Below are 24,608 nucleotides of genomic sequence, written 5' to 3'. Positions count from 1 at the left end.
AATTCACCGCTTTTCAAAACATTGAATGCTCGTACATAAGTGTGTAAACGAGTCGAATCGAATATTGGCATGTTCGAGCTTCTACCCTATCAGAATTCGACTGGCTCGAGTTTGAATCTAGCCGGAAAAGCTCGGCTCGACAAGCATGTACAAAACTCGAGCTCGGCTCGTTAGTATTCGGTTTGAAATAAACGAGCCGGCTCGGCTTGAATTCGTCAACTTTTCAGCCTTAACATTGAAAAATTGGCTAAACGAGCCGAGTCGAATTGAACATTGGCATGTTCGAGCCGAGCTGAGCTGAACCTATATATTTCGAGCCAAAACGAACCTGTTCGTGAACTTATATATTAGCATGTTATAGTCGAGCCGAGCCGAGCCTGTATATTTTGAGCCGAGACGAACCAGTTCGCAAACCTGTTCGAGCCGAGTCCTGCTAGGTTCGAGCTCAGCTCGTTTATCAAACAAGTCGCAAAATCAAGCTCGAGCTCACACATTTATCCTTCGAACCGAGCCGAACTCGCGAGCTGCTCAATTCATTTACAGTCTTGAGTTATGGAATCCGGCCACCTTACTTACAGGGCCTTTGGATGGAGTGATTTCGAGAAAAAAGAAAAGAAAAGGTTTTGGTTTTTAACCAGTCACTTGCTTGGATTGATTATTTTGGTAAAAAATAGAGAGAAAAGCACAAAAATAAAATGTTTTGACCGACTTCTCATTTTTCTTATCTCACTCTTTCTCACCATCCAAATGAATCCGTACCGGTATATTTAAATTTTGGACCAAATTAGAGAGCAAAAAGCCATTTTATTACTTCATAGCTATTCATTTTTAAAATGTTCACTATATCAGGCTCTTTACTCATACTCTCTTTTTGATTAAATAATCGTATTTAGGATAAAATGATTATAAAATAAAATAAAATTTTCACACCGATTCAGACGAATTGAAATTTTGAGAACTTAATTTTTTGCATTGTTTATATATTAAAAAATATGGTTAAAAAATTAAATATTTCAAATTTTAATCTATTTGAACGGATGCATAGATCTTATTTTTCTGATCCTTTTATCCTTAATAGTCATAAAGAATTTTTTGTTCTAAGACTTTCAACGAGCTTCCTAATAGAGCCTTAGAACCAAATATGAAAAGTTTGAAAAAAGTTATGTCATTATTATGGTGTCCTTTCAAAATAGCGTAACATAACCGCTGAAAAGCATAATCATTAAACCATTCGGAGGCTCATGGGAACACCGTAATGACTATATTTCGTAACGAGTATTTTGGTGTTTGGGCGTTAATTTATTTTTTTATTTTTTTGCGAAATAAAAGAAACTCATCCCGGAACTTGATTCATTTAAAAAGGAGAACTTTAAAAGATTAATTAAAGTGAAGATGGCTTGTTTCGTATAAACTAATTAAAAAATCAGTAGCGTGTGAATAGTACCTCGTGGGAAATCACGAGGCACTGTTGCAATGGCAATTTAAATCCAAGCAGAGGTGAGACTGATGAAAGGAACCGTTCTATCCACGCAGATTACTTTTACACATACATTGCACAATTTTTTGTGGGGTCTATTATGGGGTCTCACAAAATGATCCGAATCGTTCATTAATTTTAAAATATTTATTTAAGGAATCTCATAAAAAATCAACTCAATCGGATACATTCAAGTGCTTGAACCAATCTACAACTTTTCATTCTCGAGAATTCTGAATGAAAAGTTGTCAAATTGGTTCAAGCACTTATATGTATCCAATTGAGCTAATTTTTTATAAGATCTTTTAAATAAATATTTTAAAATTAATGAACGGTTCGGACCAATTTGTGGGACCCCATAGTGGGCCCACAAAAAAACTGTGTAATGTATGTATAAAAATAGTCTATGTCAAAAGTGTTTTCGCTGATGAAAGCCTATAAATGAATCAGTAAAGCTACAGATACAACGGATGTTGTATAGCAGTCGCGCACAAATCATTTTTGTGCCCATCTCGGATCTTGCAAAGATGATCGAAACTGCTCATTTTGTTCAAAATACTTCGTTTATGATCCTTGTAAAAAATCACCTCAATCCGATATGTAGCAGCATTTTGAATGAAGTTTTCCTCTTTTGTTTAACTAAATGGGGCACGTAGAGATCCTAACGTATATGCTCTAACTTTTTTCGATTTTGCTATTGTCAATCCAATGGGCTGACAATAAACACACTAAAAGATAAGAAAAACACATATTTTCTGTGTACTTTATACATCATTTCATACACATTTACACACTCACTATTGTTAGTCTATTAAGTTGATTTTAGAATTTTCCTACATTTTTTAGTTCTGATTTTGGGTTTTATAGAGGGGCACCTGGGTAATTTTGATTGGGCGACGAGACTCGGCAATGGGCCAATTGGAAGATTATCGTGCCATCTTTGTATTCTCTCATCCATTTCACGTGCGGGCTTTCTTTCGTTGTCACTTGTCGACACATTATGAAAGCGCTTTGGCTAAGATTTTTGGAATCGTTATTTTTTTAGTATTCAAATTTTTTCGTGTTGCCTAATTTTTGTGAATTTTGATTCATCTGGTCAAGATGCACCGAAAAAGAATTTTTTGGGCTTTATCTTATATATTTTCAAAAAAAAAAAAATTCAAAAAAGTTAAAAAGTCATAATTTTTTGTCTTTCTAATGCGTCTTGACGAAACAAATCAATAATCCACAAAAGTTATGCGTAAAACTAGAAATGCAAAAAAAAAAAATTGAAGGAAGACAAAATAAGAAAAAACTCAAAATTTTCAAAAAGCCCTTAGCGGAACTTAATCTTACACAAATTTGTAGTAATATTTTCCCAACAGCCCAAGGCCCAATAAAATGTTTGTCATTCATTAAATTGTTAAATTGCATGTTCCTCTGACGACCCTAGCCTTTTTGGAATAAAATAAACTCTTAATCGATGGATTATCTTATGGTTAGGATATAATTATCACATAACATAATGTGCTAATGTAGTTAGATTAATTGTTTAATTAATTACTAGAATGATTCTAAATAGAATCAAGTATGACTAACACCATTTCTAACATGTTCCAAAAAAAGTATGACCAACACCAACTATCCTAGGACGTTTGCATTTTTTTGTTTTTGCTTTTTATCAATAATGTTACATATATAGCAATTTAAATACAACATATCTATTATCTCTATCGTAAAACAGAATGGTATGAGGACAAGTTGTTGGAACGAAGATTCATTTGATTCAAATGCTGTAGTGCATCTTTTCACTTCCCGGTTAAGTACCCATGGTTTTCACCTAAATCACACAACTGCCACCCCCTTTCAACCGGGATGTGTAGTGCCGTAGGAACGGACTAATACTAGTCATCAATAATCTCTCACATACATTTGAAACCCATAAAACACTAATGTGTGTGGGCCCCACATTTACGTGCAAAACACGTAAAATCATGCTGTCACTAGTTGCTTTAAAGAAAGCCTCAACTCATCGAGCTTTCTTCCTCTTCCTATTCTGTTTTGATTGCGACATCAATACAGAGTGCACCGAATATAATTAAACAGTTGCTATAGGAAAAAATAATTGATTAAAACTACTTTTTTGTAGTAAACTACAGTAATAACTATGAATGGTGCATTATAAAATTTTCATATTTAACAAAAGGGAATAAAAATTTGCACATAAAATCACCACCAAGTACCAGCATAGGGATAGTGTAATCTGCTTTACACTTTGAATATCTATCTATCTATCAATATCCGATGCAAATGTGTATGTGCCTCCCTATAATAGAGAGTGATTTTGGCACTCTATATTTAACAATTAGCACTTCACTTTTTTAACTTCGGTTTTGTTAATATGCACATAATTTCAAACAAGTTCGGATATCAATCCATATTTCACGGATATTAATACATTTTCATAAACTGTCAATATATTTTTCTCAGATATCAATGCATCTTTTATCCTACACTTTTGAACGGATGTTAGAATAATCCTTTTGTCTTTATTCTATGTGAAATTACCAAATTATCATTTATTTTGCTAGTGTTTATCCACTCGGGTAATTTGATTATTTCAAATAGGATAAAGACAGAAAATTAAGTGCAAATAATTAAAAGTGGAATGCAAAAATTAATTTCCTACATTAATTTATGGACCATGTGCATATATTACTGATGATGGACTTTAATCAGGCTTCCACGGTCAAAAAATTTCGAACTTAAGACCGGGCGAGTTCATAGCCCAACGGGACGGGTTTCGAATAGATCCGGCTCTAACCCAAGCCCTACCCATAGGGATCGGGGTGGGCTAAATTTTAACATGCTCCAGGCCTCTAAGCCTAAATAAACTAGTAGTCCTCCAACCGAGAAATTTTTGTTTGCAAGTCGGGTACCGCGTGGTATTTGTGCAACACATTCGAGCTGTTCAAACAGAGTAATCGACAGTCCGAATTGAAACAGTCTTTTCATTTTCTTTTTCCTTTTTTTAAAAATTCATTCGGGCCGTTGGTTGTATTTTTGAATGTCTCATATGCGTTACACGAGTCCTCCACTTGAAACACCCTATTTGCACCAAAAAAATTTCTCCAAACAAACAACGGCCCCGTTGGTTTTGAGATTTTGGATTTGGATTCGTTTTGAAATTATAGGTTATAAGTGTACATAGAAATAGAATAATAATTAAAAATGAAAATTAGTTTTGCCAGCCATTTTCTCTCACATAACAAATCATTTAGTAAATACACAAAGGGCCGTGATATTAAAAAAAGAAAAGAAAAGTGACAAACTCTCACTCACCTTGAAAATAAATTACTAGGGCTACTGGGCTAGCCGTACCGTCGTCTCTTTCATTCCAAGCCAAGATGTTGGCTGCTACGTCTTCTTCTCCGATCGCTATTCCTCCCTTTTTTAATAAGCTTAACAAGGCAATCCACATAGATTCCAAGAAATCCGTACGGTTGCCGTCCCTGGTTTCTTCTTCTTCTTCTTCCAAATTACTCCACACGAGTTTTCAATCGTTCCTCTCAATTCCATCATCGCATGATGATCGGGTCGACCATTGTGCTCGACTACGTAAATGTAATAGCACTACCGTTATTAGGTCTTTCTACTCTCGCGCCTCTGTCAGGGACGAGGAGGTCTCTTCGCTTGGGAAGAAATTGTTAGATAAAGACTATGATGAAGAAGATGATGGTGGTGATTTGGAAGAATACGGCCGGATCGAGGATATGGTAAGTTTGATTAATAATTAACTATCCGCTCTCTAATGGTGAAAAAAAGAGAAGAATGGAGATGAAATAAAAGATGAATCTTTATTGGTCTATTTCGTTTCTTAGACTCCGTTTGTTTCAGGGTAAAATATTACTTTTACAATGTAGAATGTTTTTGCAAGAATCAAACTTCAAACTTTTATTTATCGGTGATGGTTGGAACACGGAAAATATTTTTAACAACAATGACAGATTAATGGTTCAGAAATATTTTAATCGAGTCAACTCTCTTCTTCCTCCTTCTCTCTCGTTTTTTGGATTTAATATGAATTGGGAAAAGAAGAGAATTGATTACTTGATTTTGGGAAATGTCAGACCATGCGGGGATGAAAAATGACTTAATTGAAGACAACAATTTCATTCCGAAAATATTTTACTTTCAAACAAATGGAGCCTATCTTTATCACCTTACCTGACCCTTTCCTTTCTCTTACAGTCTTAAGTCTTATCTTATCTTATTATTTACTAAAGAGTCAAAGGCGTGTGCGTCCATCATTTTAATCAGATAGACAGGCCTGTTTGGATTCTCTTGAAAGTCAAATTCCTTGTCGTCTGCCACTTTCTGTTAAATCTGGGCAACAAATTTTACACGAGGGAGAGATTGTAATACTATAAAAAGTAGCATGGGTTGGTTAAGGATTCAACAGATTCACTCGAGGATCAGGTTTGTCTCACGTTCATAGTGAGCAGTCCAGTTGCTAGGATGCAGACGGCTCGCCAGTGGCGGAAATTTTGACAACACTGCTTGACGCTCATTCTTGCAGACAGACAGCTTGCCTATGGCGGAAATTTTGACGACACTGCTTGGCACTCACTCTTGCAACCAGTACGACATCCTTTACAGGAAAGAAATAAGGGATGCAAAAATTTGAGGTCGTATTCTCTCCTGTCCCTTTCCTGTTGGGCTATTTTGCGGGCTCGATTTGATGATTGGAATGGTTCCATTTTTTCGTTTCTCGATGAAGTCGGTAATATGGAAAATCTTATTGATTTTGAAACACACCAAGAGTTAAAACAGAGCGGCACACTGGAATCGAAACTCATTTTGTTTATGTGTTGCGATCACGTGCTATTGTTATCACATCAACGTGACTTTTTGGCCCGCTTTTGTCTTAAGTTTTGCGATTTGTGTTTCTGCATCTAGCTGATTGCTGGCTGGGTTCATGCTCTCGCCGAGACTTAAAAAAGTTTTGATCATCAGAGTGGGTCCAAAAAGTTTCCCAAATAGGACCATGCAATCTCTCGACAATCTGCTCTGCAAAGGATTATAGATCCCTCTCATCTTTCAAAAATTGAAGTCTTCTTTCCCAAGTTGTAATTCGAAATCCATCTTCTATTCCTGGTGAATCACAGAGGTATTCAGTAGGAATTCTCTCTCTCTCTCTCCCACACCCACCCACCCACCCACACCAACCCCTCCCTTTTATTTGGTTGAGATCAGACTATACGTGAATGACCCAGCTCGCTAATTGTGCGTGTTTCTGTTGTTTGTTTGTCCTATTGGGTTAGGGCAGCGCCAGCCCCTGTTGGTCCCCCGCTAACTTTGTCCGTGGTCGTGATCTCAACCACCAAATCAAAGAGGAATAATTAAAAAGAGAATCATTTATGAAAGATGATAGAGAGTTACATTTCTTTGCGTTAGATTGAAAATTTGCAGGTATAGTCAATTTGGATTTTATGATAATCCTGCAAAAAGTACAAAAATACGAAAAAAGCTGGTTTTATAGACATTCCAAACGGGTGATGATGACGATTTGACATTGGGTTTGACAGTGAAACCATGTTTACCAAGTGTCCGTTGCCAATAAAAAAATCACAAATACAGTGTGGTACACTCTCTACGATGATGTTTAGATTTCCTATTGAATGGTGATATGCCCATGTAGTATTACTATATTTGCGATAATTACTCGTATTTCAGCTATGAAAAAAGAATTTACTTGCGGCCATGCCAGATTAAGGTTGGCTTTGCAAAATGAAAAGCAAAAGCAAAAAACATAAACGGATAATTCTTTTTTCTTGGACTGAAGTTTTAAAAGGATAATGCATTATCTAAGATTTCTATCTCATTCTTCTTAGATCCTCGTTAGATAAGATAGCGGTTTCATTGGAAGTTATATTATTTACCCATTTCGGTGATCATGCGGAACACCACAAAAGTAAGGGTATGCTAATTATTGGATTCTTTTTCCAGCCACAATTACATGCAGTTGTCATGGTAATTTGTACTACTGCAGAACCGGATGTATCATCACCGTGGAGAAAGGAACAAAACGACTCTTATGGTAGGGGGTTAATCTTGAGTGGGAGAAGAGTGTTAACTACTGCTCATTCAGTGGATCACCACACTCAATTGAAAGTTGTGAAATATGACTTTGGTACAGAGTATACAGAGTATACAGCTACAATGCTTGCTATAGCACCTGAGTGTGATCTTGGTATGATTTACATTCCTTTCTCTGTGCATCATTTTGATGCACTACTTTTTGTATTGCTAAATCTGGCAAAAAATATGAGATTTAGGCGAACATTACTTCCTTTTTTACATAAAAGTGTTCAAGAAAACCAATTTGACTTTTCTAGCCCTTGATCAGATGCTCCTTAGTTGCATGAAGCGGGGGAGCGGGGAAATATAGAAGCTCTCAAGGTTGGGAGCGTGTACTTATATTATGAAAATAATGTAACATAGACTATTCACTTCAAAATGTACAATAATTTAGGTAGTAAAAATATGGTCCAAGTCCTCCATAAATGTAAGAAATGGGCTAGTGGTACAATATATAATTTTCTTTTCAAAATATCATGTCTTAGGCTAGATATATAAATTCATCAAAGACCAATTAATAAGGCCAAAGTGATAGATCCTTGGTTTTTCTACACAAATATCATATAAAAGCTCCCATCTTCGTAAGGATCGAGCTCCCATCTCAATGGGAGCGGGCTCCCATCAAGCTCCTTAGTTGGGAGCGCAAAAACGGGCTCCCAAGGTGGGAGTGTCACCACTTTAGGAGCTCCCTGCAACTAAGAGATGCTCTGCTTTTACTATAACGATCTGCTTTGCACTTTTATATGCCACTGTGTTTTAAATATCCCCATTTGAAAGGTAATATTATCAACTGGGTTATGTTGCTTTGTGTAGTTAGAGGGTGAAATTTTCGTAACGTACAGATTTGATTATGTATCTCCAGCTAAGGGCTTTTTTGAGTAGTTTGTTCTTATTTGTATTTGATTTGTGGTCATATGTTGGGCTTTTTTAGTTCTTACATGTTTGGTTCTCGAGTTTAAATAATTATTCTTGTGATTCTTGTATATATTCTCTACCTAAATGAAAAAATGATATATATATATATATATATATATATATATATATATATATATATTTTTTTTTTTTTTTTTTTTTTTGTAGAATTTAGTCGTGCAGAAAAAGTGAATGGTCAAATAATCTATTTGGCAGTGTTTGACGTTTTTGTTTGGATTGCCAGAGATCTTGCTCAATTATATCTCAATGTCTGCATGCATAGTTGTTAAAAACTTACCATACAAGATATTTATAATACGATTCGTATAGTCTCCTTCGAAAAATGATACGTTTTCCACTCCATATCCTTTTTGTATCGAAATCATAAAATATATATGCGTATCCCGATTTGGTACGTATTCTATGATTACTTATTTGAAAAAAGTCGGACCTTATTTGTAGAGCAGAACCCCAAAAGCATTATTGTACAATATGCGTTACATATCCCAATGGAAATTATAAAATGATTTTTTTTTTGATACACATATGTATCGCTGTAACATATCCTGATTTGGAAACACAAAATTGCAGCAAATAAGGGTTGGTTCGTCAAAAAAGAGAAGCAACATGGACTTTTGACCAATTTTTCGATAAAAACAATTGGATGATATTATATGTGGTGATTTGAATGCAGCAATTCTAACAGTCAATGATGATGAATTCTGGAATGGAGTTAAGCCAGTGGAGTTCGGGGATATGCCATCACCTGGGGATAAAGTGATCATTACTCGCCTTCGAGAAGATAGAGATTATTTGCCTTTGGTTACTACTTGTGTATTGAGCTCGGGCATGACACGCTATTCGTTTTGGGGCACCGAACTTCTGGCTTTTCAGGTACGTTGAAGGGAAAATTTCGCATGTTCTTAGTACTACAAATCATATGGTTGAGTCCCTCTTCTTTCTTAGGAGTTTAATTTTAGAAATCTCCATATTACACAAGAAAACCTCCAATGGTTTTTATTATTATTATAATCGTTCGCAGATAGATTGTGTCGTCTTTTTTGTAAATTTTTGTAATAGCGTCATGGTGTAGAGTAGTTACTTTTAATGTCTCAAATACTTTTCTTAACCCTATTTTCTCATAACTATCAAATTGCAAAATGTGGTACATCATCAAAGATGCAGAAACAGTGGAGTTATTGAAATTTTAGTTAATAGTTAAACTGGTTCCAAAATGACAGCGAAGGTATGCCAGACTTACCAGTTGTTTAGCCTTACCTCTTAAAGTAGGAAATAAAACTTCATGCTAAAATATGGGTATATAACAATAAGCAATCCATACAGCAAACTATTGGAAAACTCTAATGTAGAACTATCATTATGCATATTTTGCAGAGAAGATATTGCACATTATTAAGTTGGTTTAGGTTGGACACAGAGGAAACTACAATTAGACAAATGGATTGTGTTCCTATCACATCCAACTGTTTATTGATCCCTAAACACTCCTCGTACACTTTTGGACACACGTGTCCAATACGTTTTTTTTTTCTCGTGTCCACAATTATGGAATAAGAATCTTAATTCAAACACATTCGACACTATTTCTACAATGTGTCCTGCAAGCTGTCCTGCAAGGTGTCTGACACTTCTCTGTTGTGAATGATTAAGAAATAAGTGAGACCAGCACTTCTGTTTTGAATCCACCACCACTTCATACACACATTAGGTATAAACCTAGTTTACTATTCAAATCAATTAAGATTCTGCTAGGGCTTGCAATCCCCATCAATAATCACCAAGGGGATTATTGGGACTCACGTATTTGCATAGACTATCTTAGGCTTGGCAAGAATCGTCTCGTTGGCATGACTGATCTCTCCTAGCATATTATATCTCAATCACCTGAATCGCAATCTAAGAAAACCATTGCATGAGTATACTTAATACGAATATAATACAAAGATAGGTAGGAAATATTCAAACCACTTCATATAATGAAAGAGTCCTTGTCATGCAATCGAATTTGAATAGTAAACTTAGAATCAATTCAAGAACATAGTTACTTGAATGGTGGCTTCATCTACATCCAAGAGATTGGTTTAGCCACTCATGATGAGATGAGTCTTTGAAACTTCTCTCCCTCTTTTCCTTACCCCAAATAATGTATGTGGTTATGTATTTATAGGAATAGGAGACTTCTTTCCAAAGATGCTAGGGTTCCAAGATATAACAGAGAAATTCGTGTAGAATTCTTTCCAGCTCTTTAGGGTCATCTTGTGAGCCTGTTTTGACCTGGCAAAAATTGGGAAATTAGTCAAATTACTATTTCATGCAAAGTTGTAGCTCTTTAAAATTTAAATTAGCTTTCCAACCCAATTTGAATTGCCTCAAACGAATAAACCAACGGAAATTTAGGGTCAAAATACCAGAAGTTGTCCTGATTCCACTTCCAACTTGGGATTCAATCAAACTCTTGCTTTTTCTTTCCAAATTAGATTGGTGCATATTTTGTTGATGGTTTTCTGAATATCCATGACTCCTAAACCTTCTAGGATTGTATTTTTTCTTTATTCTTCACTTGGACTTACCAATTCAACGGCTCCCCGGTGACTTATAATAACAAAATAGCCCAAAGTAATTCAAGTAACATGTATTAAGAACTTAAAAGTATAAACACTTGTCCAATACATTTTTTTTGTGTCCGCAATTAGGAAATAAAAATGTTAAATCAAACACATGCGTGACACTCTTTCTGCAACCCGTCCTGCAACTTGTACAAAACTTCTTTGATGTGAATGACTAAGAAATAAGTGTGATTGGCACTTCTGAGTCCATGCTTCTTAGCACATAAGCATTGTTTGCTGTAGTGTCAGTGTTGCAGCTTATGAGTTTCCCATATCATAAGTTTTGTGCTACACTGCAATGTCTTTAGATCTAAATTGTTAAGTTATAAAACCGGAGAAGAAAATGCCGGTTGACATAGCAAACCTATAAAACTGGTCGTGGGTCAAAAAAATTGGCCCTTTTTTTTTTTTGCAGTATATATAACTCTTCACCGCCGCTTGAAGTATTACAAACTAGAGTAGACGGTGAAGTTTTTAACTTCTCTAGCATATGTGGGATTGTAAGAGTTTTGGGGAGTGCTTTTATAGAACAAAAAAGCCTCACTTGTTTGGTGCTTATTGATGTGGGATTTTGGTGCAGTAAATTTAGAGCATGTTTTTTGTCCTTGTAGTGTCCTCTAGTTTTAGTAGGGTCCTAGAGTCTATGAATTGGTGTTTAGAGTCCTCGTTAGGTAGTTTTTTTTTTTATCAATTTGAGAAAGATATTCGAGAGGTTCCCTAATTGTAATCAAATCACAGATCCTCCAAACGGTTGTCATCCCCAACCCACAAAAAACTTGGGATTGGGAACTGAAAAACTGCATGTAAAGAACGTTTTCAATCACATATTATGGACAACAAACAAGACAAGTTATTTGTACAAGTGCATCTAATATTTGTAGTATTTGTTAATTGTCATCTTTAACAGGTTTGTGACATAATTATGATGTCATTTTTAAATTCTTGTTGAATTGTCCGGTTTCCAAATTTTGGCTATTCTTTTTGCACAGTTTCTTTATGCTTTCGTGCCAAAAACAACTTTTGAAAATGATGAAGAGGCTAATTTTTGTGTATGCTTTTTGAATTTTCTTTCTTGATGTTGAAAAGAAAATTCTGCTTTTTATTAAGCGACTTTGCCATAAGTGCAGCTACAACAAACACCTGCATACTTATACATAAACCAAACCGAACCAAACCGATCCTTATGTCTCAATCACTTGGGATCGGTTATTCATGTCGTGAAGATTTGACAGGCTTTTTACGTGTTGGCTGTCAGCTATCTAATGCACAACCTTCCTCCGTTATCCGGGCTTGGGACCGGCTGGGAAAGAAAGTTAAGGCTCTAAGCACAAACCAGGCGGAGTTGCATACTTATGCATATGCAGTGTTTTAAATGGCGAAAGGCGCACCAGTCCCTTGGGGCTTTAGCGCAAGGCATGGCGTGTGCTTTATTGACGCGAAGCGCAAAAAAAAAAAAAATTTCCTTCGCAACGAGGCAAATTTTATTAGAACAAGTTTTCAACACAAACAAACACTCGTGAAACTTTCAAATGTCATAAAACATAACATGTCAATGGTTAAACGAAAGTACCAAACACGAAACATAACATATCATCCGTGAAAAGCTAACATAATAATGTTTAGCCTTAGAGACATAACAAAAGGATTAAAGGCAATAAAATCTAGAGTCATGCATAGACATTAATCATCATTCTCAAAACCAAGAACTTCATCTTCAATTTCATCATCATCATCTGATGATTCTGATTTATATCCTTCCGCATCTTCCTCCTCCTCATCATCCGTCTCCCATTCTCCCTCTTCAATCACCTCATCTATAAGAGATGTCTTTCCTTTTGAAGCCTTAGCCTTTGGAGTTGGTTTTGTCATTTTCGCGATAGGTGTTGAGTCTATTGACTTTGAACTTTGATGCTCTAGTTGTTTTCCTTGGTTCTTCGGCTCCAGAAGCTAAAGCAACATCATCCCAATTCAAATCATCACCCTCAAACACAGCTTCTTCCTCCATCTTCCCAACCAACCATTCATTGCTCTCATCAATATCTTTCAAGGATATAGGATCAATGCGATCACGTTTGAGGTATCGGCGTCTCAATGCTCTATTGTACTTAACAAATACCAAATCATTGAGACGCTTTGGAGCTAGTCTATTCCTTTTTTTTGTGTGAATCTGCATTAACAATTAATTATACAAGGGACTTAAATTCATGATCATACATAACTAAAGGAAGTCAATGAATGAACTTGATTATCATATACTCACATGCTCAAAGACACTCCAATTACGCTTGCATCCCGAGGAACTACAAGTAAGGCTAAGAACTTTGACGGCAAATTTTTGCAAGTCGGGAGTGTCTTGACCAAATGAGGCCCGCCAGTCAGCTACACACCATAGCATATTGATATTGGAAAACATTCTTAAAGTGCAACTCTTAGGACTTAAATTAGTTACTAGATTAAGGTTAGCATGGTGATACCTGGTGCCCTTGTATTTCTTTGCCTTATTGCCACTGGGTTACCGAAGAGTCCTTCAACTCTCTCATACTTCATCAAGTCGGCATAAATAAGGTCTTGTGTATCATTATTGGGAATCAACATTGTGATACGTTTGTATAGGCCTCCAATGACTTCTGGAACTTTGCAAGCCTCTGGATCTTTGTTAAAAAATTCAGGATTTAAGTAAAAACCAGCTGCATGCAAAGGCCGATGCAATTGGGATTCCCACCTCTTGTCGATTATCTTAAAGACTTCATCATACATCTCCTTATTTTGATTGAAGGAATGTGCAATAGTTTCTTTAGTCCGATCCATAGCCTCAAAAATGTATTCCATTGGAGGCTTGACTTCTCCATCAACCAATCTAAGTACCTTAACAAGTGGGGATGCAAACTTGAGGGCAATGAGCACATTCCTCCAAAATGAGGCCATCAACACAATTTTTTCTACATGTTTTCCTCCTTGCTCTCTGCCCATTTGCTATTGGTCCACTTCTCTGAAGTAAACATCTTCCTTAAGTTTCCCTTTTGTTCATAAACCCTTTGCAAAGTCAAAAAAGCGGTTGCAAATCGAGTTTTTGCCGGCTTAACGAGCTCTTTCCTCTGGGTAAATTGCCTCATCATATTCAACAAAAAGGGTCGATTATAAATATAACCATGAATCATTATTGCCCTTTCCCAAGTTGTCTTCAAATTTGGTAACTTAAAAATGTCTTCTAACATCAAATCCAAGCAATGGGCAGCACACGCAAACCAAAACAAGTGAGGTCGTTTTGCCTCTAACAACCTCCCTGGTAATTGTTATAAATAAGTGGTGTTAGAAGTTAGAACTAGAAGTCTAGAATAATAAGTGATTTTTAATTGTTCATAACTTCAAGTAAGTAATACAACCAAATAGCAAATTAAAATTCTCACCTGCCGCCACATTTGCCGCGGCACTATCCGTAACAACTTGAACTATGTTTGCTTCTCCAATATGCTCCACCCACCCATCAAGCAATTCATATATCATTTCTGCATCCTTTACAATTCCAGACGCATCCATAGATTTAAGTAACATGGTCCCTCTCGGAGAATTCACCAAAAGATTCATCAATGTTCTATTTTTCCTATCAGTCCACCCATCGCTCATTAGCGTACACCCATATTGTTCCTGGTCTTTTTTGTGCTCCTCCATCAACTTGTTAACATGTTTTACCTCTTTTTTTAGAAGAGGAACTCGCACTTGATGATAAGTTGGTGGGGGCAAACCCGGACTGTATTGCCCAATAGCCTCTATCATTGGTGCTAAACTATCATTGTTCACAACATTTAGAGGTATCCCACAATCATATATCCACCTTGCAATAGCCTGATGAGCCCGGTTTTTCAATATTTTCTTATATGGTTCATTCTCATCAATTTTTGGCTGTTTGCCCTTGGCTTTTCTATTTTCTACCACCACCTCTGGTTCAGGAGTGTAGTAAGTGTCGAGAGGCCCTATGGTTCTTGGTTTTTTAGGCTTAGAATGAATAGATGCGGAGGTTGTGCTTCCGTGAGTAGATGATTTCTCAGAACGAGGATTGGATTCAATAATATCATCGTCCAGTTCCAGTCATAATCATCATCATTCATTGCATCATCAAAATCTGGTATAGACTTAATTTGACTCTTTGCTTCATCCCTTTTACGTATAAACTCCCTCATCTCCTCTCTAACCTTAGGTGGGCATCGGCGACATGCCGCCGTATTCCTTTTAGCTCCTCCTGCAAGGTGTTGCTCGATTCTTGACACACCCCCATTTTTCACTTCGTTACAAAAAATACATTTCAACTTGGTATTATTGTGTGGATCAACCTTTTCGCAATACTTCCAACCAGGGTCCTTTTTACTAGAATTTTCAGATGTCATCTACAATTAACAAGTACAAATAAATTCAACAAAGTGAACAAACTGAACAAAGATGCCAAAAATATCTATTTCCACTTCAATCTCTTCCTTGATGAGTATGAGTAAATGGGTAATTAATTACTTTTATCCTCCTAGCCTCGGCAGCAAAACCCAAGGCAGCAGATAGAAGCCCTAGAAACCCCACTACTGAGCAAATAATCACTTTTGCCTTCCTTTCCGTGACGTCCGTCGGTGGTGGTCGGTGGTGGAAGAAGAATCAGTGACTGGGAAATAAAAAAAGGTGGGTGGGTCGGTCTGTGACTGGAAAAAAAAAACAGGTGGGTCGTCGGTCCGTCGGTGGTGGAAGAAGAAGAAAAAGAAGAGAGACGGTAGAAGAAGAAGAAAGGAGGAAGAAGAAGAGATGGTGAGAGGAGGAGGACTGGAGGAGGAGGAGGACTGAGAAGAAGAAGAAGTTACCTGTAGTCTGGACAGAGTCAATTGACGACGATCAGAGGGAGAAGAAGAACTGAAGAAGCGTCCTGGTCTCAATCGGCTGAAGAAGAGGCTGCTCAATGGCCTTGATCTGAAGAATAGGGTTGAGAACGACTTTAAAGGTAGAAATTATTTAGTGCATCGCATCCTCCTGTAAGCTGTGAGATCGTTTTTTACTTCAAAACAAAAAGCGCGCGCTTCAGCGCCTTTCGTGCGCCTTTGAGTCCTGCGCTATAGCCCACATTCTCGAAGCGTGCTCCTTGCGCTGCGCTGCACTTCGCACGCACACTTTTTAAATCACTGTACATATGTATATCATCTTTGATTTTCAATACATCGATGGGTTATCAATTTAAGTATATATAGTTGGCAGCACGTTTGATTGATAATCATATATCTTCTTGTATTAGCTAGGACTTGTATCAAATGTCAAACCGAATCTGCCAATTCTATAGGGATGACCCTAAACTTTTTGGGCTACGCAACGAAATTTAAATGATAAAACTTGAGAAAAATGATCATTTTTTGGATGACCTATGATTTGATCAATTCCAACTTTGGGAAGTTATGCTAAGGAGGGAATTATAATTACTACACTTTGTTTTTCAAGTAATGCTTGCATTTGGCGAACAATCATCCATTGATGATCCTTCTAATTAATTGAGCACTTGTATTGGTTATTTATTCCTTTTGTAAAACTTATGTCCATTAGCTTTTAGTATGTTCTTATTGGTACATTGGAGGGTATGGGAAACAAACTCTTGACCTCTAAGTGGGGAATGAAATTCTAGCCATTGGGCTCAAGGTTGCTAATCTCGTACTGTACCGGCCAGTACGGACTGGATTTCTGTGAAATCAGTACTTTTCGTCTCTAATACCGTCTCAGCTCTAATACCGATCTTTACCGGCGAGTACTGGAAAATCTGGCCAATACCGGGCAAGATGGAGGTACCGGCGATTTCGTCTGGTACCATTTTGCACTACTGACTGGGCCTTACAAACCCCTCGGTCCCATCTCATTCAGATCACCAATAGAGAGAGAAGGAACCTGTGCATGCGAGATTGGGGGGGTTGGGGGGTTCAGTCGTAACAGCAAAGCAAGGGGAAGCGGCTGCTGGTGCCGGTAGAAAAATTTATGAAGTGTTGGAACTCTAAAAAAGGACCAAATGAGCCTTTTACACGTGGAGTACTTTGTTCAAAAAAGGAAGTGGGGAGATGACCGGATGAGTCCACTAAAAGAAGGGTTTTGTTTCCGTTTATTTTTCTGAGCTTAAATTTTTTTTTTCTTTTCTTTTAAATAAAGTTTGAACTCTCAAGATTTGATACTTATGGGAGCTTATATAATGAGAGTGTAATTTGTGTTGTCCAATGAAAGTTTATGTTATAATAAATTGGACGACATGGGAAAAATAATAAATTTATAACTATATAAGGGTAATAGCACTATATCAGAAACAGTATCTGATCGGTACCGGTACATATCGTACCAATAGAAAAACCAATACCCTAACTGGTACGGTATGCAGAACCTTGATTGGGCTAGCCCTGATGGTTAATAGATTCTGATTATCAACTATAAACATTAAGTGACATCAATTGCAGCCCAAGAGAAATGATATGTTTTCTGTTTTGGCTAGGATTAGGGTTTTGCCTATGTGGGGCTTCCATTTTTTGGTCAAAATTTGGGAGCCCAAAGCGACCGCACGGATCTTTGCAACTGTATCGGTCTATTTTTGGTTCACCAAATCAAAATACTTTGCTTGTATTTAACAGATCAATGTAGGCTTGTCAGGAGCGACTTGCAGTGGACCTGCTTTTGATGAAAGATGCAAATGTGTAGGATTGAAGCTTCAGTCCGAAAACTACAAAAGTGATTTTATACCTGCGGAAGTTATTAAGCACTTCATTCAAGACTATGACAAGCATGGAGCATATACTGGTATGCTTAGATTTTGCAACTTCTTGTAATGGGTAACCCTAATGTATATTCTATCTTCTTTGTCGTAGTCAATAAATTGCAGTGACTACCACATCGCCAACCATGTAACTCATGTATTCTTGCATACGTGTTTGGGCACTGTCTCGTAGACTGGCTTGGTGAAATAGATTTCTGTGAAGATGTGGACTATCAACACCTAGACAAAGAAAGGCCCATTGTTCGAGTCCACATAGACGCGATAAGTAGAAATTAAATTCAAAATAGCCCTATAATTTAAAGAACTCTTCAATGTAAACATAAAAGCTCTTAAAAATCTATACGGTTGAATAAAGTTTTGATTGAATAAAATGGAGGAACCTCTTATGTGGTTAAGTAACAAATGTGGGAAAAGCCTGTCTTTTCCTTGCTTGCTCTCATAGAGGTTGCGATACTCTAAGAGAGTGTGGAATACTCTCTTTCTTGGTTTTTATCAGAAGTCTTTTGGTGTTGGTACGTGAAATGAAACGTCCCTAGAGTAAACAAATGTAACTAGCTGGTTCAATCAAAATGGATTCTTGGTAACATGGGGGCTAAAGAAAGAAAGAAATGCATGAATTCGTATTAGATTAGGTGCGTAATAATATTTTTAAAATCTTAAATTAAATAAGTGAAATAGAAAAACCTTTTATCTGTTCGCTTATTCCACTGGATCTTACGAAGGCTCCTCATGTATGACATGATTTGGATATAAGCACAGAAAAGATTCTCTTTATTTGAACTGGTCTATCCTTTATACGGTTTTTGCATGGACGGTAGTTGGAATTAGTGGCTCTCCTAGGTTCTATCATCTGGGATCCCTAAGGAGGACGATCAAGTTTGTCCTTGCTTTTTGAGAAGCCATTTTTATATAATTTAGGCAAAAGGAAAATTCATGGACCAACACCATCTAAAAGCCGATTTACTCGCCTTTCAAGATAAAATCCTATTCTATTCTATCTCCCTTTCTGCTCTTCTCGCCTTCACAAGCTTCTTCTCTCCTTGCCTTATTTTAAAAAAAAAGTCGGGCCACACCGCCCCTGTAATTAACATTGACTCAACGCAGCTTCCCCCATGTTTTTTAGATATTCTATTGTGAATTATATGATGAGTATGAATTATGCGTTTTACTTTGATGTGGAAACGTAACAGTGGTTATATTGTCTTTTTAAAGTTGGCCCTTACAATTCATAATCAATCATACATAAGTTTACAAGATTTATCTGGAGTAATAAGAATTCCATTTGGGCTCACCCTAGGCACCTCATCAGTTAGAATTGTGAAAGAATTATGCATTGTGATCTCATCGTGTCTTGTTTTTTAGGCATAAAATCGTATCGTGATAATATTGTAATCATATCTCTTTGTAATCTTCTATTTTAGGTATAGATTTCTAGGGATTTCTAGGCTTTTCTCTATTTAAGCTTGTGTTAGCATTGTAACCATATGCTGTCATTATTCAGTAATACGGATTAGTTCTCTCACCCATATGTTATGTCACATGGTTGCCTCGCCGCGGGGGCACTTATCTGTTTTGTCACCATCCTTTGCATCAGTCTTTGTTTGCCTTCTTCTACAACTGGTGGCAGCATTTCAGTCTCTGCATCAATCTGTTTTGCCTCTGTTTCTGATGTTGCCCGCCACCAATCGCTCTGTTTCCAACGTCGTTGGATGGTAGCACCTTCGGCGACCGCTGTAGAACTTCTGGCGAGTCCTCCCGACCTCCGATGCACCTCCGCCAGCCCTCAACAGACCTTTGACGACCTTTAATTCTGCTCCGACAGCTTTCCAACCTCTGTATCTGCTCCGGCAACCCTCGCCGGAGCTTCCTTTGTCTCCGGCGACCCTCGCCAGAGCTCCATTTGCCTTCGGCGACCCTCATTGGAGCTTGAAATCCTCAAATCTGCTGCGTAGGTGCTCGAAACCTCTAAAAAACAGCTTTCTCTGACCTCCATCAGCACTTGCCAAGCTCTTTCAGCCTCCGCGCGACCCTCGCCGGAGCTCTGTCAGCAATGTCAGCCTCCTGTGCTATGTTTCTTTGCTCTTTTTGGCCATCAGTGAACCATGGGGGTGTTCGTAACTCAATTTGGTTGCATCTATGTTGCCGTTTCTCTGACTTTTACTTTGTTTCTCTACCTCTGATTTTCTGGCTTTGTTATGGCTCTCTCCTCTATTCTGGTTTATTTGGTTACCTTTTGGTATCTGTTCTAGCTCTCTCCTCTGTATCTGGCTCTTCTGTGTGTCTACATCTGTTCTTCTGTCTGCTATCCTAATCTTTTATGTTTGTCCGACGACCTATATTTTTGCTTTTTGTCTGAGGACCTGTATCCTGTCTGTCTTCTGCATGCGCCTCCGGGGCTCCTTGCTCAATCAAGGTTGAGCATCTGGCTTGATGTGTGTCAAGCGTCTGACTCTGACTCTGAATCTGTTGTCGGGACCTCTGAGTTGTAGCGACCTATCTGAATTTGGTATTGAAATTTGCTCGTGACTTCAGAAATCTGGATTTCTTCGTGCTGTTCTGTCTGCCTCCTTTGAAGTTGTACAATCTCAGTTTTGCAGGTTTTGGCACTCGGTTTTGGACCTCTACAGCACCATTTTAGCAATGTTTCAGCCCCTATTGCACCAAGATGCACACCACTGCTCGGTTTTGTTACTTCTTTGGCAAACTCACCTTGCTCTCTGGGCTCGCATCATGAGTTTGAGGGAGGGTGCGAAAGTATTATGCATCGTGATCTCGTCGTATCTTGTATTTTAGGCATAAAATCGTATCGTGATAATATCATAATCATATCTCTTTGTAATCTTCTATTTTAGGTATAGATTTCTAGGGATTTATAGGCTTTTCTCTATTTAAGCTTGTGTTAGCATTGTAACCATATACTGTCATTATTCAGTAATACGAATTAGTTCTCTCTCTCATATGTTATGTCACAAGAATGGGATGGATTTGCTTTGTCTAAACCTTACTAGGAGGATGGTGTCAAAATCGCTCCCATGACTCTATGAATAAGCGGCTTTAGGGCCGATCAAATAGCTTCTGGTCCTTTGGCCTCTATATGAAGGTCCACCTTTTACTAATACTAAGGATTTAGTGATGCCATCTATCTATTTGTAACTAATGCCAGCGCTGCTACACCTTATTTCTTTGTTCCTTCCCTTAAATCATGTGGTTGGTTCTTCAGATTCTTAACAATCTAAGCATCCCCATTCATATCTTCAAACGACAGGACTCCCACTACTTGGCATCAAGTGGCAAGAGATGGAAAATCTTTATCTGCGCATGTTAATGAATATGGAACATGATGAACAAGGCGTCCTTATTACGGAAGTCAAGCCTAACTATCCAGAATCTGCGATTCTAAAACCAAACGATGTTATTCTCAGCATTGATGGGATTAACATTAATAATGATGGAACAGGTAAATCTTTTGTCCTGTTTTCCCTTTTGTTTTATGCAAGATTTGATCCTTAGACAACATCTCTATATTTATGCTCTACTTGCAATCAATTTTCAGTTCCATTTTTAAGAGGACGGAGGATAGAATTCAGTTATCTTATTGGCAAGAAATATGTTGGCGATAAGATTGTTATTAAAGTGCGCCGAGGTTTCGAGATATGTGAATTCATTACAGAACTCGCAACACACATTCAATTCGTCCCGGCCAACATAATTGGGAGGCCTCTTCGGTATTACATTATTGGAGGATTTGTTTTCACAACTCTTTCTTTTCCGTACATGCAAGTTATGGTGAGTAGGTTTTTTTTTTTTTGATCCGAGTTATGGTGAGTAGTTCACTTAGATATCTTGTGGTGGCTCTTTTGATAAAACGTAGAATATTATTTCATTAATCAGTTTTGCTTTATAATTGGTATGGAATGTTCCTAACCGTTGTGCTTTCTTTTCTTGTATTTATTAAAAACTTTGTACCCTAGGATGATAGGTACAATGATGATGAGAGGCCAGACGAAGACGAGCTTTTATTCCAGGCTTTATACGAAGAGCGTGTTGTGCTTCTTGAGGTCTCCTCCTGTTCATTTTTTATTATTATTCTCACGTGTTAGTGAAAATTTATTGTATTCACAAATTGAATTGGAATTCATTTAGGCGAGAGAGAGGCTGAACCCACAAGGACTTCTGCTTTGTAGCAAAATGACGTTACTTTAAATCCATTAGACACTAACCGGCGTGTCCCCATGTTGATATGGGGAGAAGGGGACACTCCATTCTCATGTCTTGTTTATGTATATTAATAAAATGCTTCTATCGATAACTATGTTTCCACTGGTTTTAAAAAAAAATTATTTATTTATTGTTGTCGTGTTCCCTGCCATGTCCATGTCTCAGTGTTCGTATCCGTATCCGTGCTTCATATCATGTGATGATGAAAGATATCAAAATTTGACATATTATGATGTACAAAGTTGGAAAAAAGTAGTTCTTACAATTCTTCATGTTAAATTCAATTAGAATTCATTAAGGATTTCTTAAGGATTCCGAGCCGTGTCCATGTCTTGTTTTTGAAGGATTTCTCAAGTCCCATGACTGCTATATTCTTCATAACTTATCGTATCTTATCTATTATATAAGTTGGGACGTATACAATGATATATATACATGGCAATATAGTTATATATATATGTGATTGAACCTATCCTCAACGTGTCGGTGTCCTACTTTTTGGATAAATAACAGATCCGTGTGTCCATGTCGTATTCGTGCTTCTTAGCCTCTAGCCATGAGATTGTAGTCTAGTCCAAAGTTTTGTAGCTACCAATTACTTAATAACCCATCTAGGCTAGCCAACATGTGGGTCATGCAAACCATATGGGTTGACAACTTTGCTGATAGTTTGACGATATATTTGCAATTATCATCTTTTCCTTCATAATCAACAATTGTGTGTGGATGTCAAAAAGATAATTATATTAACATATCAAGCACTACTTAAGAACCTAGAAATATGATATTTGGGACACAATTATCAATTTTGACGATATATTTGCAATTATCATCTTTTCCTTCATAATCAACAATTGTGTGTGGATTTCAAAAAGATAATTATATTAACGTATCAAGCACTACTTAGAGCATCCACATTGTAATAAGAAAATTGGTATGGATAAGCAAACTTAACAACAATGCTAAAAAAACACCTCACATTGTAATAAGCAAAGTTACAAGTCTTTTAGCAAATAACCAAATTCCACCCATTCCATAACCAAACTTAATAACTTTTACCAATAACCAAAACTCAATAACCAAACCCAATAACCAAATTCAAAACTAAAAAATTAAAAAACACCTCACATTAGAATCGTCTCATCGAGACGAATAATTTGGTGTGGTCGGGTGCGTGATTGGAACTCGTTTGCAATTGGACATAGGTGCATTGCGTATTGTGGGGTTTTTTTTTATAGGGATACAAAAATAACCAATGTGGAGGTCAAGTTTGTTAAGTTTGATTATGAACTAAATGGATAATCAAATGCTGACGTGGCACATTTTGATTATCGATTTTGATTATTCCCATTGCGGATGCTCTTAAGAACCTAGAAATATAATGTTTGGGACACAATTATCAATTATTATGCTTATTAGGTAGCCTTTGTGGCACAGTGGTGCTAAGGCATACATTTGCTCATCCTTAATTGTTTTCAAGGTTTTTGCGCGAATATATATCTTTAGGTTAAGCTAGCATGAATATGTTTGTATGGTGTACTTATTTTTGGAGTGAATGTGTTTGTTAGGTGCTTAAAGCTGACATCAATGCTGGGTATGAGACGGAGTTTACACTGCAGAATCAGGTTTGGAAATTTGTGTCGCTTTCAGTGTTGTCAAATTATGAATGAACAAACCCATTGATGCTAATTTGCTTATAAATGCCTCTTTTGTTTATTTCAATGTAGGTTCTCGTCACTTTCAATTATAAGCCTGTTGAGGGACTAAATAGCTTGGTCAGTATGGTAGAGACTTGTAATGAGGATTTCATGAAGTTCACATTTGGAAACAAGAAGGTGGACCCCTTTCCATTTTTATTCTTAGTTTTCAGCAAAGGCCTCCTAATTTTATCATCAATTTTTCATCTTCTAGATTTTTTTCCCTCTTTCAGTGGGATCAAGAAACCCAAGTGATTGTTTTGTCTGCGTTATTCTTCTTGCCATTTTTGTGTTATGGCAACCCTATAATTACCATATCATTGACTAATTGTTGATCTTGATCTAACCATCCTATTAACATTGGCAAGTTTGTTTTGGTCATTTTTGTGTAGACTTTGGTATTGCCGACAAACATTGCCAGATCAAGAACTCCGGATATCCTTAAAGCACACTCTGTAAGTTGTGATATGTCTGATGATCTGAAGAAATTAGTGAAGTTGACTCGAGGCGAAGAAAGTCAAGTATGTATATGAAATTTGAACAGTTTCGGGGGAGCCAGAATTTCTGTCAAACATTTGTCATTCTTTTTCCCTTTTTAAGTTGTTGAGTAGGAAGGAAATGTTTTCGGTACCAACTGCTGTACTGCTTAATGTGGTTTGTGTTGATGCTTTGCTTGAGTTAGATCCTTGGATTTATTTATTTTGTTGTGAAACCTTGGAATTTTTCGAGAGAGGAGACATTAGAAAACTCAATTTGTTAACTTCCATTGCATTTTTTTCATCACTGTT

The 24,608-nt window shown here is 37.1% G+C and overlaps 1 protein-coding gene across 3 annotated transcripts; it reads left to right on the top strand.

Moving 5' to 3' along the window:
* Positions 1-4,812: 4,812 nt before the first annotated feature.
* LOC131313624 (protease Do-like 9) lies at positions 4,813-24,580 on the top strand. Of its 3 annotated transcripts, XM_058342029.1 has the most exons (11): positions 5,105-5,232; positions 5,936-6,144; positions 7,466-7,709; positions 9,204-9,403; positions 17,763-17,928; positions 21,171-21,362; positions 21,459-21,691; positions 21,877-21,963; positions 23,692-23,748; positions 23,851-23,958; positions 24,213-24,580. In XM_058342029.1, exons 2-11 carry the CDS (start codon positions 6,130-6,132, stop codon positions 24,351-24,353), a joined length of 1,443 nt encoding a protein of 480 aa, XP_058198012.1. In that variant the 5' UTR covers positions 5,105-5,232; positions 5,936-6,129; the 3' UTR covers positions 24,354-24,580. The 3 variants fall into 3 exon arrangements, with proteins under 3 accessions (XP_058198011.1, XP_058198012.1, XP_058198013.1); XM_058342028.1 differs by lacking the exon at positions 5,936-6,144 and having other exon boundaries at positions 4,813-5,232; XM_058342030.1 differs by lacking the exons at positions 5,105-5,232; positions 5,936-6,144 and adding an exon at positions 6,276-6,626.
* The last annotated feature ends 28 nt before the right edge of the window (positions 24,581-24,608 follow it).

Source organism: Rhododendron vialii, chromosome 13a, assembly GCF_030253575.1.
Source record: "Rhododendron vialii isolate Sample 1 chromosome 13a, ASM3025357v1".
Taxonomy (NCBI): Eukaryota; Viridiplantae; Streptophyta; class Magnoliopsida; order Ericales; family Ericaceae; genus Rhododendron; species Rhododendron vialii.
This window is presented reverse-complemented; position numbering and strand designations above follow the sequence as displayed.